Source organism: Maniola hyperantus, chromosome 20, assembly GCF_902806685.2.
Source record: "Maniola hyperantus chromosome 20, iAphHyp1.2, whole genome shotgun sequence".
In the NCBI taxonomy this organism is placed as follows: Eukaryota; Metazoa; Arthropoda; class Insecta; order Lepidoptera; family Nymphalidae; genus Maniola; species Maniola hyperantus.
In genome coordinates, this window is record NC_048555.1 from 5,050,932 (window position 1) to 5,069,955 (window position 19,024).

Sequence of the window (19,024 nt, forward strand, 5' to 3'; positions counted from 1 at the left end):
CACTCTATAGGTCTTTTAATTATTTAACTTTTATTAAAACGTTAGGCAGGCAGTTTTTTATTTTGGAAAGGTGTATCCCATACTAATGGGAAATAAAAGAAGTAATTAATTTTCAACGTGTTTATTTTGTTACACAATAATGATACCACCTTGGACCTACCAAACCGATAATATAAATACAACTAACGTATAAGATTTATTAAGTTTATTATTATTTTTTATATTCATATAAAGATAATATTATTTTCGTGATTTATCTACATAGAGACTGTTTTCACACGACGAAAAAAACCTTTTACTCATTATATCAAAAATACTGCTATCTACTTTAATTTAAAAATAAAAGCACCGAAAAATAATAGATGAAAAATGCGTAAGTACCTTACACTTTGATTTTTACACAAAAAACCGGTATCAATACGGGCTAAAGTTCTCCTACCCACTAGACAGGCACTTTATAGGATTCAAAAGAAAAAAAAGGGATAGTCGAAGGATTTTAGAAAAAGTAGTAAAAAAGTTTTGAAGCAACCAATTTAAAATTATCTGTATAATGGATGGAAACCTCTAGCCCGATATGTACTCCACATACCTAATTACTATCTATATTAAACCTTTTCTGATATTTTTATCATTGAAAACATTTTCCGCGTCTATCAAAAGTACACATAGCTGGAATGCAAATCTTAGTTGTTCTTTCTTAGGCGTATAAAAATTCAAAAAATATTCTTTCCCGTTGTTTCAGCAATAATATATTATTTGTAATTACCATTATTATTGTTACCACACTAATAATAATTGCTGAATGTTCTAGATACTTAAAATTACTATGTACAGCACGCGGCCGAAAGTAATGTAGGTACATCGGCCATTAGAATGACATTTCGGCTTTGCAGAGCGTTGTCCCTGTCACTCATACCTATATGACGTTTTGTCGGTCTCAACGACGAGACAGCGCTCTACTAATCTGCTATCTCCTTCTAAAGGTCGATGTAAATTACTTTCGGCCGCGTACTGTATAATACAAAGGTTTGTTTGGCACTGCCTATTACGAAAAATAAAATATTTAAATGGGAGTAAAATAGATCAAATATTAAATGTGAGCCACTGTTTTTATGCTTGCTACGGAATAGGAACATCGTTGGACACGGGTTTCAAGTTGTTTTATCTGTCCATCGTAACTTTTCGCGCGAGTAACATGTTGGCACGATTGCTTTGTTTCTTTATTCCTTAGAACTTAGGGTTCATAATTGTGTGATTTGCAATGGTGCCAATATATTACTCACGCTCAAAGGATTTATAGCATGGGTGTAGATATATAATATTTATAAAACTCCAAACCATTCAGTATTTTTTAAATACAATGGTATCTACCTTTTGCTTCTATTAACCTAACCTACAACCCCTTTATACAATAAAAAAATATAGACGAATATTAGCTACTCATATACGTGTATCAGAATCACAGAACGCTAAATAAGTAATAGAAATGGTATCTGGTGTGTAATACAGGGTTCGCCTGTCACCGATTTTGAGTAACCCGTTTGTATAAGTCCCGCAAATTGCTAATGCGCGCGGCTGCCATTTTAGTGACGTCAGCACTAGACTGAAGTTTCGAGCTGATGGTATATTTTTACTTCAATATAGTTAAATAATGTCATTTCGATGTAAATGAGACATGGTTCCAGCACAATAGCAATTTGCGGGACTTATACAAAAATCATTCCAAAGACTTAAGCAACGTAAATTAAACCGTAACATTATGGCAATAACTGTAATTTTACAATAACGCACTGTGATAGGTCATTGCCCATAAGACCAGCGCCAATCTTTGCTTCAACTCTTCTACACTTATTCTGATTTCTGTGATCTAAATTCTGATGAAAATTTATATTTTACACAATACATATACCTAAATATATACATAATTACGATTTTCATGGAGTTAAAATAATTCTAATAATACGTCCTACGTGAGCGATTTGCAGTGTCCCCGAGCGATAATTTAATTTTTGATAAAATTTGATAGCACTAGAAACTTTAAAAATTAAAGGTTGTTCAGCAACTATGGGTTTTAAGTTTTAAGGGTGTGGTTTTTGTTGCGTATATACACAATGTACAAAAGCACTGCGTAACGTCAAACTAAGGGTGCCTGTCATCCGAAGCGAAGCGGAGCGCAGATATAGTTAGCGAATCGATCAGGTTTTTAATAGATCACGTGATAACTTTATCATGTCTTCGTTTAGTAATAAAACACATTTCCACTCCGCTCCGCTCGAGTGGAGCGAAATCCACGAAGGAATCCGTACCTCGAAAACCATAGTAGCTCAACACCAAGGAGCTACCTCAAAACCCATAGTAGCTCAACACCAATGAATCCCTTTCTCAAACTCATAGCAGCTTAACACCAAGAGGTCTACTTCAAACCCATAGTAGCTCAACAGCAACTAGCAAGGGATCTCTACCCCTAAATCTATAATAGCTCAAAACATTTTGAGCTATTATACAACTCATTATACAATTATACAACTACAGCAAAACAACAACAAAACAAAAGGATCCCCTAAATCGAAACCCATAGTAGCTCAACAGCAAGAGATTAACTCAAAACCCATAGTAGATCGTCAACACCAATGAACTCCTACCTCAAAACCCATAGTAGGTCAACACCAATGAACTCCTACCTCAAAACCCATAGTAGGTCAACACCAATGAACCCCTACCTCAAAACCCATAAGTAGCTTCGGGTCACAACAACATTTGCAATCGCTCACGTAGGACAGGGAATAAAAAAAGAAATGCAATTTTCTAGTCTGATCGTCATGACGATGGAAGGAACATTATAAAAATAAATGTTTAAATTTTTTTCTTTTTTTATGATATAGATGTCTACCCGTCCCCTTTATAAGAAAGACTGGTAAACTTCATTAAAGAAGACGTAATTTTAATTGTTCTAGCTCGACCGTTAGATGGACATCGATTAGCGATGCACCTCAACCACTTTTATTTCACTGGCCTGCAAATAAAAAATAAACCTTTTTTATTTACAGTGGAAACTCGATTAACCGGACTAGGTAATTGTTGTCGTTAGGGATTCGGATAATCGAATGTATGAAGAAAATCGGGTTTTGTGCATACTATGTAGTTCTCTGTAATAGTATTTTCAATTTTCAAAGTAAGATAACTGTACCAAGTTGGATATCATAATATGAAAGCCTATGCATAATAGTTTTCGATTTATCGTACAAAATGGCGGAAAAAATACCCGAGTATGGAACCGTCGGTGCGCGAGTCTGACTCGCACTTGGCCAAAAAAAATTCGGTTGGTAGTCTGGATAATCACGAATCCGTATAACCGAGAGCCGGATAATCGAGTTTCTACTGTATTATGAAAAATTCCTAAGGTTAATTATTTTATTGCCAATGTCGGCAAGCGCATAAGTATAAAAAGGCACTAGTATCCGGCTATTAGGCGTCTAGAGGTGGTGGTCTGTGCCAACAAGTAACAAAATTATAGAAATAAAGAATGTCTTACTCGATATTATAGTCATAGAGGTAGCAGACGGGATCATTGCGCCTGCATCTTGTAGCGGTACACCAGCACCGACGCCACGCCCACCAGCAGGCTGAGCAGCAGCGAGCCCCACACTAGCATCTACAAACAACATTCTCTTTATACATAACAACACCTGTTACCTAAAGGAAAAGTACGTCATTACACTTAGCTAGATTGATTTTTTTAATAGAGATAGCGAGCAAACGAGCAGGCGGGTCACCTGATGTTAAGTGATTACCGCCGCCCATGAACATTTGCAACACTAGAGGAACCCCCGATGCGTTGCCGGCCTTTTAGGAATTTGGTGGTCCGCCCCTTGAATAATAATATTGTAATCTAGTGGGAACACCTCCGATGGGAGTTGGTTCCACAGTTTGCATGTGGGTGGAATGAGGTCAAAAAGCTGTTCAGAGCACTCCCCATTATAAAGGCGATAGAACACGCATAGAGAGCTAACGTCTCTGCGGTGCTCCAGGCTTTCCAACGAGCCGGTTAGTTTGGGATCGTCCACAAGTCGAACAGCCCGCCTTTGGATCCGTTCAAATGAAAGGAGTTGGTACTGGGATTGTAACGTTGTATTGAAATCCGTTACCACAATGGGTTGTAATGTGATTTGAATTTAGAAACATCTTGCATCAAGAACATTCTGTTCATTACATAGAGGTAGGATGTATTGATTTGTACAGGTTGGTTATTCAAATATTGAAGAAGAAGAAAGAAGAAGAAAAACGTTTATTTTTTAGTACCACACATTACCAGTTAGGTACCACACATTACCATATTGCTATTTCGCTTCGTCGAATGATGGCGTCCCTCTCATTCGCGAGATTTCGATCGCAAAATCGAAATCACCGAATCGAAAATCACCATCGTCATCACTCATGTGATTCGATTCCGGAAAACCTGTATCAGTCATTATTACAATCACAATTGTTGTGATTGGCTGAAGTTAACGTATTCTTTTTGCAACAATGCATTGTAGCCAATACTGAGCGAGCTTCAGCCAATCAGAGGTGATTGCAATCGTAATATTGTAGCTGTCATTCTACCGCAATCGAGCCCCAGGATCAAAACCGAGGGTTTCCTTACTCTAGTTCGGTCCTTCCTCACTCTAGTTGCTCCGTTGCGACGTGATCAGAGGACCAACCAATACACACAAACACACTTTCGCATTTTATAATTTACTAGCTGATGCCCACGACTTCGTCAGCGTTGAATTAGGTTTTTAAAAATCCCGTGGGAACTCTTTGATTTTCCGGGATAAAAAGTAGCCTATGTCACTCTCCAGGTCTTTATCCGTGCAAAAAACATTGCACGCTCGGAAAACCAATGTAAAATGCACCAAACCAACCAATGTAAAATTTCATACCTTAGTTCTGGACGGTTTCTTATCCGGCGAGGGTTTGGGCTGATCACTGGTACCCAACATCCTTTTGGCAAGTCTCCGTTCCACAGACCTGTCCCTTGTGGCCTTCTCTTCGCATCTGGACAGTTCCTTACGGACCCCAATGTCGTCGGGGGCCGCGCTGGCGGCTGCACGGGCGGCCTCTAGGGCTTCAGCGTTGCGCCCCATGGCGGTCAGTATGCGGGATTTGCGGTATAGGGCTTTTGCGTTGTCTGGCTGGCAGGTTAGGACGCGCGTTACTGCCTGCGAAATAAATGACGTAAATCTTTATATGCTGTAATGTTTGTATGGTTTTGCTCTTGACATCTTTCTAGTTTTATAGAACCAAAGCTACAGTGAAACTTTGATGAGATAGCTACTTCTTATTTTTTTCACACTGTTTTTATTATTAACTTTATATTATAGTGTATAGAGTTGTAGATGTTGTATGAACATAGTCATATTCATACGGAAAAACGTAATTGAATAAAAAAACTTATATTGTTCTATCATTTTTAATGCAGCTTGCAAAGCTTTTGAAGCACAATAAACATCCAACACGAAACAAACAAAACAATTAAAAGCGCGAGCATAGTGAGCGCAATATTTTTTATCAAATAAAAAAAGATTCAGACGAACCTCCTCCTTTTTTGAAGTAAGTTAAAAAAATAAAAGGCTTACTTGCAACGCAGCGTCGTAGGCTCCAGCCTTCAACTGCGCAGCGGCCATGTTGTTGTGGACCCGCAGCCGTTCCTCCAGCAATGCGTGCAAGGCGTCCGAAGTGCTGGGCATCTCGCCCGTGGGCGTGGGGTCCGTTATACCCCCTTCACTCTCGTCGAGCACGTCGAGCGCCCGTCGATATAGCTGTACCGCTAGTTGCGCCTCACCACGGCCATACCACCAGTTGCCGCGGCAGCGACGTCGAATACTAGAATAGAATTTAAATAGTTTTACTAGCTTATGCCCGCGACTTCGTTCTACACAAATTTCATCCACAAACACCCTATTTCATCCCCTTAGAGGTTGAATTTTCTAAGCGGATGTCTACGTCACAATAGTTATCTGCATGCTCAGCCCGATCCATCCAGTACTTTGAGCTGTGCGTATCAAGAGATCAGTCAGTCAGTCGGTTTTTCCTTTTAGTCAGTGAAGTTCTAACAGTGCGTAAGTCATTTTTGGCGTGTTTGAACATTTTGATGCCATTCGATGAAGACAGTTCACCCGCTTTCATTCAACCAATCAGTCTTCGTCAATAACTACATTTTAAATCCTTTTTCATAACATAATTTTTATTTTTATTTTATTTTGTTTATTTGAAAGTAATCAACTGCGTAAATACATAATTATTATTTAAATTTAAATCTAGGTATAACAGAAGGCCAAAAGAGATTACTTAAAATTATAATTAAAACTATTTTAACAGAATAGATTTAGAATAAATGTAGGTATATACAATAATTAAATTACAACAGTGTGTGTATGCTTGTGTGTGTGTGTGTGTGTATGTGTATGCGTGTGTGAGTGTGCATTTATACATCGTCTTCATTAATAATGAAAACATACCTACATACAAAAAGTTTACTATAAACTTATAGTTTAATTATACTTAAATGTATTCAAGTGAAGCATAGAACTAAACAAGTATTCTATTTTCGATCTATATGTTTGCATTGTGAATCAACCAAACCCTGATTTATTCATATAGCTTTGATCATAATATATAATGGCGCATGAGGTATGTTGATACGATTGAGTGATGCGAGGAAATAGATAAAATATACAACCTTGACACAAATCTATGTCAATCGAAACTAAAATTCATTGTTTCTTTATTTTTTACGACTATGCATTACTAATAGCTACAATATTGTTTACCTAAGTTTATAATTTAAAAGAAAATCAGAGAAATGATGCCATCACAAAGTATTTTTCAATTTCAAGTTGTATTTATTTTTATAATAATTAATCTATGGTGTACATATTTAAATCTTGATTTAGAGCCCAACAAATAATAAGAAAACAAAATGTGATAGATGATTTATATGTACGTATGTGAGAAATGATTAATTCAAAAAAAATCTCTGAATCCCAATTCATCAATTAATTTTCAATTTATCCATATTCCATATAATACATATCTCAAACTTTTAGTCTAGCCTTACAGTGATAAGACTAATTTTTAAGATGTTTTTTCTTAGAATACAAGTTTGTTTCAAATTTTAAATGAACAGACTCACCCAATTTCCATTCTTTCAGCAATAGGCAAAGTCTCATGATCAGGTTCCTCGGTCCAATCATGTAACTCCAGGCGAGCTTCAAGCCATGTATCCTGATCTATAGGAGCTCCTTCATACTTGGGTCCATCGATTTCACCAACTAAGCCAAGACTCTCGCCAGGTTTCAGGCCAATGTCTCCGTACGCAAACCTTGGCGCTATTTGTAATAGACACACTTCACCTTGGTACATAAGTGTTAGAGCTAAGTCCAGTCCTTGGAGGATCTGAAATTAATTCAAATCATTCCATATAAATTCCATTAGAATTCTAAAAACAAAACGCGTAAGGCCCCCATACTAAAAAATTTAAAAACTTCTGGATGCCCATAATTTGAAAACTATGAATACAATAACTTTGGTGTTTGAATAGTGTTTTTTGGATCTTTAATTTGATGTGAAAAAACCTTTGCATACAATTTCTTCAATAGAAAAACATCAAAAAACTGCTCCAAATATCTCAATATTTTAATCAAAACTTGTAAATGGGAACTTTTGCTATTTTTGATTTATGTAAGTAGTGCAACTCTTGTTTAAAAATCAACTTGCCTGATTATTGCTTGGCCTGATGTGACAGAAAGATAGAAATCTGTGTGTAACTCCTCTCTCTTTATACAATGCTTATTAGTAAGGCTGTGTATAAGCAGTGTTAGCTTATAGTATTGTTATTAGTAAAGGTTTTAATAGTAAAATAATGCTTCGTTCTTGTCGTCATCATCATCAACCCTGTTGAGCACAGATCTCCTCAGGATGAGAAAGATTTGGCCATAGCCTACCATGTTGTTGTATTTTTGAGAACATTACGCAGAACTCTTAGAGTTAAATCTATAGAGCGCACTCTGACTTTGCTTAGACTTTAGACAGAGTTGAAACAAGACAGATGTATATCTCTCACATAAATCTGTCTCGTCTTAACTCAAACTTAAGTCTGAGCAAAGTCAAAGTGCACTCTATAGATCTCACCATTACAGGCATGCAGCTTTAGTTACAATATATTCCTTCACTATTAAAGCAAGTGATCCTTAATTTCTAAAAGCGCACATAGCTAGGTAGAGGTGTGCCTGGGATTCAATTCAGGACCCCCTGACTGTGACTAGGAGGCTGACATCTTAAGTCTTATCCATGAGGTAATAACCATTAAGAGTTTATTGAACTTTCTTATATTATAATGATAAATAAATCATGTATGTCATAAAGATAAAGCCTAAATTAAACATGATGATAGTAATCATACTATCGGTTAATAATAATAATAATAAGATACTGATAAGAATTATCGTTATTTCTATGACTACATGATGCATATTATAATAAAGCAAATCACACTGTTACATAAGCATGTATAACATTACCTACTCTGAATACTAATAATATGACGGTTTTACATTACAATAAAACCGATATTATGTGCCGAGAGGGAAAACATACAGCATTTATGTATGAAGAAGCAATTATGTACTCACCGCATATATGCGCGCTTCATCCATAAACATGTATATTCCTATGCAATAATGTAGTTTACCTTACCGGATATAGGGGCGCTAGTGTCTCACCCAGCAAGGCAGTGAGCCGCTGCCATCTTGGATGTCATAGTCTTCACCAGGAAGAAGTTCCTGCAATGCTGTATGTTTTCCCTCTCGGCACATAATATCGGTTTTATTGTAATGTAAAACCGTCATATTGATGTGCCTCCGGTAAAACATACAGCATTTATGTATGAAGACGTGTTTGTTATCTGCTGGTGAAATGTATTACCCACAACGCTATGATGAATCAAAGGGAGTTAATCTGTCAATTGAATAACAAAAATATTAATCGTTAAGTTAGATCAAATAACCACGTCCCCTTCATTGTCACCTATTAAAGTTATTGTTATTTCTAACCAGGGTTAATAAGTTAAAATATAATGTCTAAAAGACAACCAATTTAAATGATTTATGTCTGTAATTTTGATAAGGATTACTAAAACTCAAACCGGACCATATAATGATTATATTGAAAAATAAGCTTCAGTTACTTTGAGATCTCCTCCGGGCAATAATGATTTCAACAAGAGTGTCTGGTAATCTCCAGTTACCACGAGATACTAGTATATCGTCCATTGATTGGTTATCTGTCCCCAAAGAAACTACTGTTGATCCACTGATGAATCCCTGGGGATACAGGAATGCTGCCACATTGCTTAAGAACTGAACTGTTCCAGTGATCTATTACAGTACGTGATGCGGCTTCAGTTTCATTACAGTTGGTGATAAAAAGATTACAATATATTTAAATTCTTAACTTCATTCTGCTTGACCTATTTTCCTGTGTCAAAGACATACATGTAGTACTACTGTAGTATACTAGTACATTAATAGAGAATTATGTTTTCTGTTATACTATTATGTTTTGAAAGTGTCCATCCGTATGTATGTTAAGAGTGAGTGTCAGTCTTTGGGCCAAATAAAGTATATAATATATTTTTCCCGGTGACACAGACTTTCAGTTGTCAACCCTTCGTTCCAGGGCAACAATTGTCCATATAGGTTCGTCTAGATATCTCGGGAAGTGTGTGCTTAAATGAGAGCTTCTGTAGTTAGTGCTTGAGCTCTACCTTAAGGTCCTGTATGATAAATGGTTTAGTAATTTTGAGTTTAGCCACGTCAATAATTGCCTAGTGTCCACATGTGGATCATAGAAAGTTAACCGCCACCAGGTTTCGCACCAGTTTAACCATTTTTGATGTCTGGTAGGTAGGTAGGACAAAAATTGCTTCCAACAAGCACCTGTTCTTTACTTCTCGTATAGACTACTCCTTTATTTGGGCACCCATCCTCAATTTTTTCAGCTTCCGTGTAAATGTCTGGTGGACACTGTAATGTCGTGACATCTATCAGAGTCCCTGATAGGTTCTATAGTTCATTTGAGCTCTGCTTTCAAATCTTGAAGCCCAAAGGTCTTTCACGTGCCACATTTAAGTACACCCCAGCTGCACTGGTTCAAGTAAGTCAGTACTTTTGCCAATTAGTTTGGAGAAGAAAACACCCATGCTAAATTGATGTCTCAATGACCTGTTGAAAGCATCTATAACTTGCTGATCAATCTTTGCAGTCGATAAAGACATCACACCATCTTTATTCCCTACTACAGTAATCAGTTGTGCTGCAACCAAATCGATTTCGGACGGCGCTTGAGGGAAAAGATGACACTCTGTGGGAGGTTTTCCTCGTGACAGCCTTGAGCCAATAATGTAATCTGTTATGTGCGGGAGTTCGATTGTTAGAATCAGTAAAACCCACGACTTTGTTCATTAAAATGAACGTTAGAACGAACGAGTGAGTGAACGAATGAGTGTTCGATTGAACTAAGACTTGCGATTTTTACAGAGTTCTTGTGCTGTCTTCAATTGCCACTATAACTGCATAAAGTTCCTTCTATTGCTGTGCTATCATTTTTGATGCACTCACCAAGTTTCTGGCATTAATTTCCCGTTTAATTGGGCACTAAAAGCCAATCAGAGGCATTATTCGCCAAGCAGTGGATGGCAGGTTTTAGGTGTACATATTGGCAGCCTGAGACATGTGGTTCCGCGCCGCCATGTCATTCCCTGTTCCACGATTGTGGATTCAGCAGTCTAAAACATATTATCGAAACGTTTGAGGCGTATTTGGATCTGATCAGAATGTAGTCTGCTTCTGGGAGTTACTAAACTGGCGAAGTCTGACTGTCCTAGCAACCGTTGCATTTCGTGAAGAGTGATTTCAGATATTTTCAGTAATAATTCTCTCAAAGGTCTCGTTGATAGTTTTTTACTCTTTATTATGGGCAAGAACATTGAATTTTCTTATAGTCTGCCAACGAATACCCAGGTATTGTAGGTCTTGTGTGAGTGTTAGAATTGACTTTTAGTAATTGATCCCGATGTTGCTTAACTTCGGTGATCGGACGAGAACCGGTGTCTTCAACATGGTATGGACGTTGGCTTTTGGTAATTGATCCCCCTGCCCCGAAGTTCCAAGGACCTCACGCTTCCGCAGCGTGAAGGCATAACCTGGATTGGTCTTAGTTGACCAGAATTGCCAGCCCAGAAGTTCCAAGTGCCTCACGGCTTCCGCAGCCTGAAGACATAACTTGGATTGGTCTTGATTGACCAGAAGGAAGTCGTCTAGGTAGACTAGCACTCGACATTCCTTCGCATGCAAGGTTTCCGCAACCGAGCATGTTACAGGTGGGGCGCTGCCGCCAGACCCAAAAATTAGACAGGTTGTCCAACTTTTGTTGTAGAAAGCTACGAACCGGTATGACAAATCAGACGGGATAGTTTTGTTTCACAAATTTGTTTCGTTCTCGAGGGTCGAAAATCAGACGCATCGATCCGACGTTTTCCTTCCGCAGAAAAAGCTCGGAGATAAAACTGGGCATTTCCTTGTGAACCACTTCTACTAGTTTTGGTCCAGTAATTCTTGTGTCATTTAAGTCGTGACAGGTGACCAGGTTGCATGTTGCATTATTTGTTTTGTGGGCATTACCGGGGGTAGTTTCTTGTATTAGGGTATTCGAAATACCGTAATTGACATTTACAAAAACTGTTTGCACCAAAAGCTTGCCAACGATATTAGAATGTCATTACATAACCTGTAACATATTGTGTTGGATAGGTTTTTCGATTGTAGGCATTTATAGCTGTAATATTTATAAATATGGGCCACCAGGGGATTGCATAAACGCAGTGAGTGTTGCTTTATCCAAAAAGAACCTCGTCACTATTGTTAAAAGCCAATCCGGTATTTGACCACTAGTCAAATCAGTATCCTATAAAGCGTTAAAACACACGCTCAGCACGCGAGGCCCCATGAAACACTGGCATGTGACGTCACAATGATTTGACGTACTTTTCCAGCTTAATCAATAATTTAAAATGGTTATCACACCCAAAACTAACAAAGGGTGCGGACCTCACATATCAGATATGTGAGGTCCGAGAGGCTTCCAGTGGAAGACCCTCCATTCAGCCATCACTGAGAAACCATTCACTTTTGACATATGCAAATACCGTATCCAAAATTTCCTTAGAGTATTTAAAATAAACATCTCCATGAAAATTCTGTCTGATATTCATCTCCTGCGCCTTACATATTATATTATGCTATACATTCGCCTGTTACCCAAACAATTTGTAAAGTTTGTTCTGATAATTTTTAAGACAAAGATGATTTGCTGAATGTTATTTATTTATTTAACCATCTTTATTGCTAATCATTATATTCAAAAGAATAAAAATGCAGGAGATACTTAGACCAAAGGGCGACTTTATCATCTGAATGTTTCAGTCATTTATTAAAGGGGGTATCTGGATTCTTAACTGAGTTCTGTTTGGTATAATAAAGCATTGGTGGTAACGGCCATGATGTCCTCAGTGGGGCCAAATAAGTGTTAGCTATTGTTTAGTGAGTACCGTTCTCCGTTATTTTCAGTTTACGAAACCCCTCTAAATGAGCAATTTAACCAATGTCTTGTTATAACCAACATCTTGCCACGTGGGCGAGATAAAATGTTATCATTCGATTCACTGGCGTAAAATTTAAATTGCACTCAATTAACTTTGTACATAAAATAAATAGATTCAATAACCGATTATAGGTAACCATTGGGACTTTTCCTCGCCAAAATTTGTATTAAAGAAACCTAGATCCAGATTTAGATTTCGGTGTCGGTGTCGACACGTTCGTCAACCAAATCGCCATTTGTTTAATTTGGTTTCTCAATTAGCATCTCATTTGCATTAGATACACAATATGGTAAATGCATTATAAGATATGTAAGAAAACTCACCTGGTTGTATAACGCATCGATCCGAGGATCGATCGTTACCTGGTAATTTCTCGCCGTTTCTCTCGGGAGTCACTCTCAATCCTGCTCGTTGCTTGAATCGCTGCTGGATGTCGAGGTATCCCCTTTTTCAAGAGCCCTCTCAGGCACCAATAAGCGCGAAACACCAGATCGATTAGCTTACGTAGCCTATCGACATTGTTCGCGCACGTGGGGTCCAACCAAAATGTCCCCACGGTAATATTACGAAATAATAAGAAAATATATATCATGATCACCGTATTATCACATTTATTGCACTTATTGAAAATAATTTTTTTGCAAAGGAAGACGGATTAACGATATTATTTTAGATTCGACGCGCACGCGGCGAAAGTACACAACGCTATGACATCCAAGATGGCAGCGGCTCACTGCCTTGCTGGGTGAGACACTAGCGCCCCTATATCCGGTAAGGTAAACTACATTATTGCATAGGAATATACATGTTTATGGATGAAGCGCGCATATATGCGGTGAGTACATAATTGCTTCTTCATACATAAATGCTGTATGTTTTACCGGAGGCACATCAATAATTATTTTATTATATTGTGCTTTTTATAAACCTTAAATAATTTTTTTTTCATGATGGCCCTTTGATATTTTTATTATGTGAAAATTTCAACTCTACCTATTACAGTTCAAGAGATACAGTTTACTGACAGACAGATAGACGGATGGATAGACAGAGGGATGGACAATAGGGAGGGGCGATCTTCGCTCTTCTTCGCTCTGGGCTGGTTTCCGTTTAAGTGCGGAAACCAGCCCAGAGCGAAGAAGAAGAAGGGAGGGGCGATGCACGCACAACAGACGGAAACGTTTAATTGCGGAAACCAGCCCAGAGTGAAGAAGAAGAAGAAGAATAGGGTAGGACCCTATCGTCCATCCGTCCATCTATCCATGCTTAAAGGTATTAAACATTTAGAAATGTCACCCAATATAAAAAAATTTAAATCGTCCTTACTTCATTATCACCCAAGTATATTTTGACATGATCCCTTTTCTCAACAATGTCTTGAGTGCCATCTCGCAATTTCAATTCATAACTGATCCTACATATGTCACTCCTTTGTGGTCTCGCTCCTATCGATTCATCACCTGATTTGATAAACTAAAACAAACAATATGTGCAATAGATAAGTTGGCTAATTCTGTTGTACACATAAACTAATATATAACTGGATTTAGACCCGTCTAGTTTAGATTAGAAATTGTATACAACAGAAATCTCTGGGAGCCGTTTCTGTTTAGCCAGCAAGAAGATGAACATGACTGTATTGGGTCAATAAATAAATGACTTATAATTACATGTATTTTTTTTTGAGTGATTAGCTTTATACTGCAACTATTTAGGTTTTTAAAGATTTAAAATATCTAAATCTACATGGACAGACTAGGAATTTTGACAATCCTTTCTTAGTAGAATTCTACATTATAGAGAGAACATATTATGCAAAATTGTAAATTTCTAGTCCCAGCATTTTATTAAGTAATAGTAAAAACGAACTATATTAAACAATACAAAATAGTAAAATCTTAAGACACTGTTAAAACAAGACAGTGTTATATCATCCTCATTATCATCATCAACCAATAAACGTCCACTGTTGGACATAGGCCTCTTGTTGGGATTTCCACATCATGGTCTTGCCCCCCCCTGGATCGAAATTTGGCATGGTGTTAGCTTACATTCCGGGAAGGACATAGGATACTTTATATCCCGGAAAATCAAAGAGTTCCCACAGGATTTTCAAAAATCTAAATCCACGCGGACGAAGTCGCAGGCATCCTCTAGTATGGCATAAGTCTGTCTCATTTTAACAGTATCTCAAGTCTGAGCAAAGTCAAAGTGTGCTTTATACAGATTTCAGTTTCAGACAGCTAGATATGCTATTACAATTTAAATAATATTTATTTTTCAATAAAACAATCAATAGCAAAAATATTGTACCTTCTTCAACAATGCCCCAGATCCCAACACATCCTGCCACTCATCAGCTGGTTTCTCTTGTCTCTCAGGTTTTTGTGTTTTCTCCGCCGCGGCGGCCTCTGCAAGTTTGGCTTCTTCAATCTCAGTGGCAGCTGCCGAGGCCAAGTCCTCAAACGAACTGCTCTCAGACTTATCAACCAATGTACGCTCCCCTTCACTCATCTGCAAAAGCAAACAACTCGTGATGTGTCCTCGACAACTACGTAACTAACCAGTTTTATCATTTCGCGACTCCAGAACTTCGTAACTATTTACGCACTTAAAATTCGCTAAAAACATAATTCGAGCACTTACGTTTCACAGATATTTCGTTTTATACCACCGACCAGAAATAATTCGTTGCAAAATATAAACAAATCTCTAACACATGACAAATACAATGAGTTGTTTTTTTTCAATATTTTGTATTATATTGTACGGTGCTTGGATGACAATTCAACTTTCTGAGCCAGATTTTGATTTTTTATTTTGTTGAATGAAATTTTACCAAAAATTTTTTTTTTTTAGCGCAGAACTAGAAGGCACACAGACGATAAACCAATAAGATTTTAATCTTCTGACAGACTGAGTTTTGTGATTAATTACCTAATAACATACTTTTTGGCCTTCCTTAAGGTTAGAGGTTGTTGTAAAAAAATCCAGCCAAGTGCGAGTCAGACTCGCGCACCGAGGGTTCCGTACTACAATCGTATTTTTTGACATATTTCACGTTAAATAACAAACTATTATGTATGAAAATAAATAAAACTCTGTTTTAGAATGTACAGGTAAAGCCATTGCATATGATAAGTATCCCACTTGGTACCTTACTTTGAAAGTTGAAAATGATAATTACAAAAGTAGTTAAGTATTCACATTTTTTTTTAAATGTAACCACAAATTCACAATATTTGGATCTTTCCCTTGACGTAAGCTATATTTTAGAATTAAGCCCTATCTACCTGTCAAATTTCATAGTTCTAGGTCAACGGGAAGTACCAGACATACATACCAGACAGACAGACATACATACAGACAGACAAACAGATAGACAGACAGACAGAAAGAACAGTGCCTAAAGTGGACTATTTGTGTAATGTTAATGTGCACTAAGCTTTGTATTTTATTATCTGTTTAGAAGTTCACCATAGACAAAAATCAAAACTACCAATAAGACAGTTGACATGGTTGACATTGACTGATTGACATTAAAAACATTAAAAATTTGATAAACAGTTCGTCGGGAGTTTTTACTTTTTGCTTTTAAGAATTAAATATTATTAGAAAATCATCTAATTAACTATGCAGAAATATGAAAAACTGGAAAAAATTGGAGAAGGAACTTATGGCACAGTTTTTAAAGCAAAAAACAAAGAAACTCACGAAATTGTGGCACTTAAACGTGTAAGATTGGACGACGACGATGAAGGAGTCCCATCCTCGGCATTACGCGAAATATGTCTGCTCAAGGAATTAAAGCATAAAAATATCGTGCGGTTATATGACGTGCTGCATAGTGAGAAGAAGCTGACTTTAGTATTTGAACATTGTGACCAGGACTTGAAAAAATATTTCGATAGCCTTAACGGGGAGATAGATTTGGATGTGGTAAAGTCGTTTATGTACCAACTTCTGCGAGGTCTCGCGTTCTGTCACAGTCATAATGTGCTTCATCGCGATTTGAAACCTCAAAATTTGTTAATCAATAAAAATGGGGAGCTAAAGTTGGCTGACTTTGGTCTGGCTAGAGCATTCGGTATTCCCGTAAAGTGCTACTCGGCAGAGGTCGTCACTCTGTGGTACAGGCCTCCTGACGTGTTATTTGGAGCCAAACTGTATACAACAAGCATCGATATGTGGTCTGCTGGTTGTATCTTTGCTGAATTAGCAAATTCTGGAAGACCTTTGTTCCCTGGATCTGATGTTGATGATCAGCTTAAAAGGATTTTCAAATTACTTGGTATGTTGTTTACAAAAATATTTACTGGATGTCGCATTACTTTCTTACTACCAAGTATGAGTAGCAGCATTTACCACTAAAGGCTACTTTGCTTTAGTCAAGATGATGTATGTATTATATTGTATGTGTCCCACCAAATACCTGATTTTCAAGTATACTGTTGTCTGTGAAGAACAAAAATGGATCACTTGAGAAATGCACACAATGGACTAATAGTACAATGAAGCACTGTAGTAAAAGATAACAGACTTTTGTCCTCTGTGGACAATAGTCCCTATCTGCAAAGGTCGTTATTTATGTACATATTTAAAAAAAATTGTATTTAAGTTTTTAAAAATGTTTTGTTTTCTTAGGAACACCAAATGAAGATACTTGGCCTGGTGTAACACAGCTACCTGACTACAAACCCCTACCAGTATACCAACCAAGCTTAGGACTAGCTCAAGTAGTTCCACGGCTGCCAGCGCGAGGTCGGGACCTCCTTTCCCGTCTCCTTACATGCAACCCAGCTTTAAGAATGCCTGCAGATGATGCAATGGCCCATGCTTACTTTCACGACTTAAACCCGTCAGTCAAGAATGACAGATGTTAACAATCAATACACCCTTACCGGTGTACCTCAGAACTTATATTTAGTGTTAAGAATCAAGACGTTGATGAAGTACAACAGTGTTGTGATGAAGAGACATAAGTGCTAAATCACACTGACCTTCAGGTGTGCTCGTAAAATATCTAAGTATCAAAAATAACACCAGTGTTTTGAATCTGTGAGTTACATTCAAAAAAAAAAACTAAGTGAATAAGTTTATTATAATTGGTTGCAATCCATATTTGTTTTGTTTGCTGTTTTAAATTTTAATCCTATTGATTTATTTTATTGTTTGTATCAAAATATTTATTTAGTTTTGCAGTAATAGTAATTTTATTATAATAGTTTACTAGATACAGTAGATAATATTAACAATTGATATGGAATTACTAATTAAAAGTACTGATAGTCATGTTTAACTTGAAAATTTGTGTAGTAGATTTTAACAAAATGACTAATAGTACTACAAACATTAACATGTTGAATGTTTATTTAGTATAAGCTGTAACTACTATGACATCTGTTGACCAGCACCTTGATTGCGGTAGAACTTGCCTACAATGCATTTTTGCAACAAGAATACCAAAAATTCAGCCAATAACAACAATTGCGATTGTAATAATGAATGAAGCAGGTTGATGTGCAGATGTTTTATTCTGTACTAATGTGATACTACTACAAATTGTTTGTCCTATAGAGATGATTTATGTTAATACTGTGCTGGGGTAACTTGACTAGTTACAATAGTATGCTATAAATCTTTGACCAACTGTACTCGTAACAACTACCTACACCTACAATCAGCAAATAAATAAATGATCATGGTTGACTTTGGCCTGGTCCTAGCATGTGTAATGTGAATCATCTTTAACTTGTATCAGTAAAATACCAAAATATTGGAAAAATAACTACTGCCACACTTTACTAATTTCCTAAAAGGTAATTTTAATAACTTTTATTTGTTTGGTACTTTATGTGATTAAGACCTCATTTTTTATTATAGTTATCCATAAAAGTAGCTATAAATCATTTATGTTACATGTTAGCTAGTGTTTATTTTATTTATAGAATACTCATGATTTGCTCTGAATTATAATAATATGATCTCATATGTCATAAGTGTCTGCTAAACCTACAATTATTTTAAGTAATTCTATAAATAATCGAATCCAACTAGGATTTTAGTAAATTAAATGACTGTAGTAGTTGTAAACTTTTTATAGAAAAAACTCAATAAAATGTTTTAGTAAAAATCTTGGTTTTTAATAGTATTAATAATTTATTATGGTGCTGCTCCACTATCGGATTCGGCAAATGATTTGAGTTGGGCAAATTTTACAAATTAAGTTTTGTCTTAGTGGATGTTGTTAGTATGTGTAGGATAGGGTGAGGTGTCCCAAATGTTTCTTTTAAAGTACACTTACAGGCTCAAGAAACACAGAAA

At 36.8% G+C, this 19,024-nt stretch overlaps 2 protein-coding genes across 2 annotated transcripts; one reads left to right on the forward strand and one right to left on the reverse strand.

Annotated features, from left to right (window-relative positions):
• Nucleotides 1-105: 105 nt before the first annotated feature.
• Nucleotides 106-15,524, reverse strand: zda (peptidyl-prolyl cis-trans isomerase zonda). Its single transcript, XM_034979353.2, has 8 exons — nucleotides 15,347-15,524; nucleotides 15,014-15,214; nucleotides 14,027-14,173; nucleotides 7,175-7,437; nucleotides 5,619-5,865; nucleotides 4,923-5,201; nucleotides 3,533-3,652; nucleotides 106-3,013 (listed from the first exon to the last, which is right to left on the reverse strand). The coding sequence occupies exons 2-7, from the start codon at nucleotides 15,212-15,214 to the stop codon at nucleotides 3,566-3,568; spliced, it is 1,224 nt and encodes a 407-aa protein (XP_034835244.1). The 5' UTR covers nucleotides 15,347-15,524; the 3' UTR covers nucleotides 106-3,013; nucleotides 3,533-3,565.
• Nucleotides 15,525-16,246: 722 nt separating this feature from the next.
• On the forward strand, nucleotides 16,247-18,837 carry Cdk5 (Cyclin-dependent kinase 5). The gene is made up of 2 exons (XM_034979354.2): nucleotides 16,247-16,991; nucleotides 17,345-18,837. Exons 1-2 carry the CDS (start codon nucleotides 16,334-16,336, stop codon nucleotides 17,581-17,583), a joined length of 897 nt encoding a protein of 298 aa, XP_034835245.1. The 5' UTR covers nucleotides 16,247-16,333; the 3' UTR covers nucleotides 17,584-18,837.
• Nucleotides 18,838-19,024: the final 187 nt, after the last annotated feature.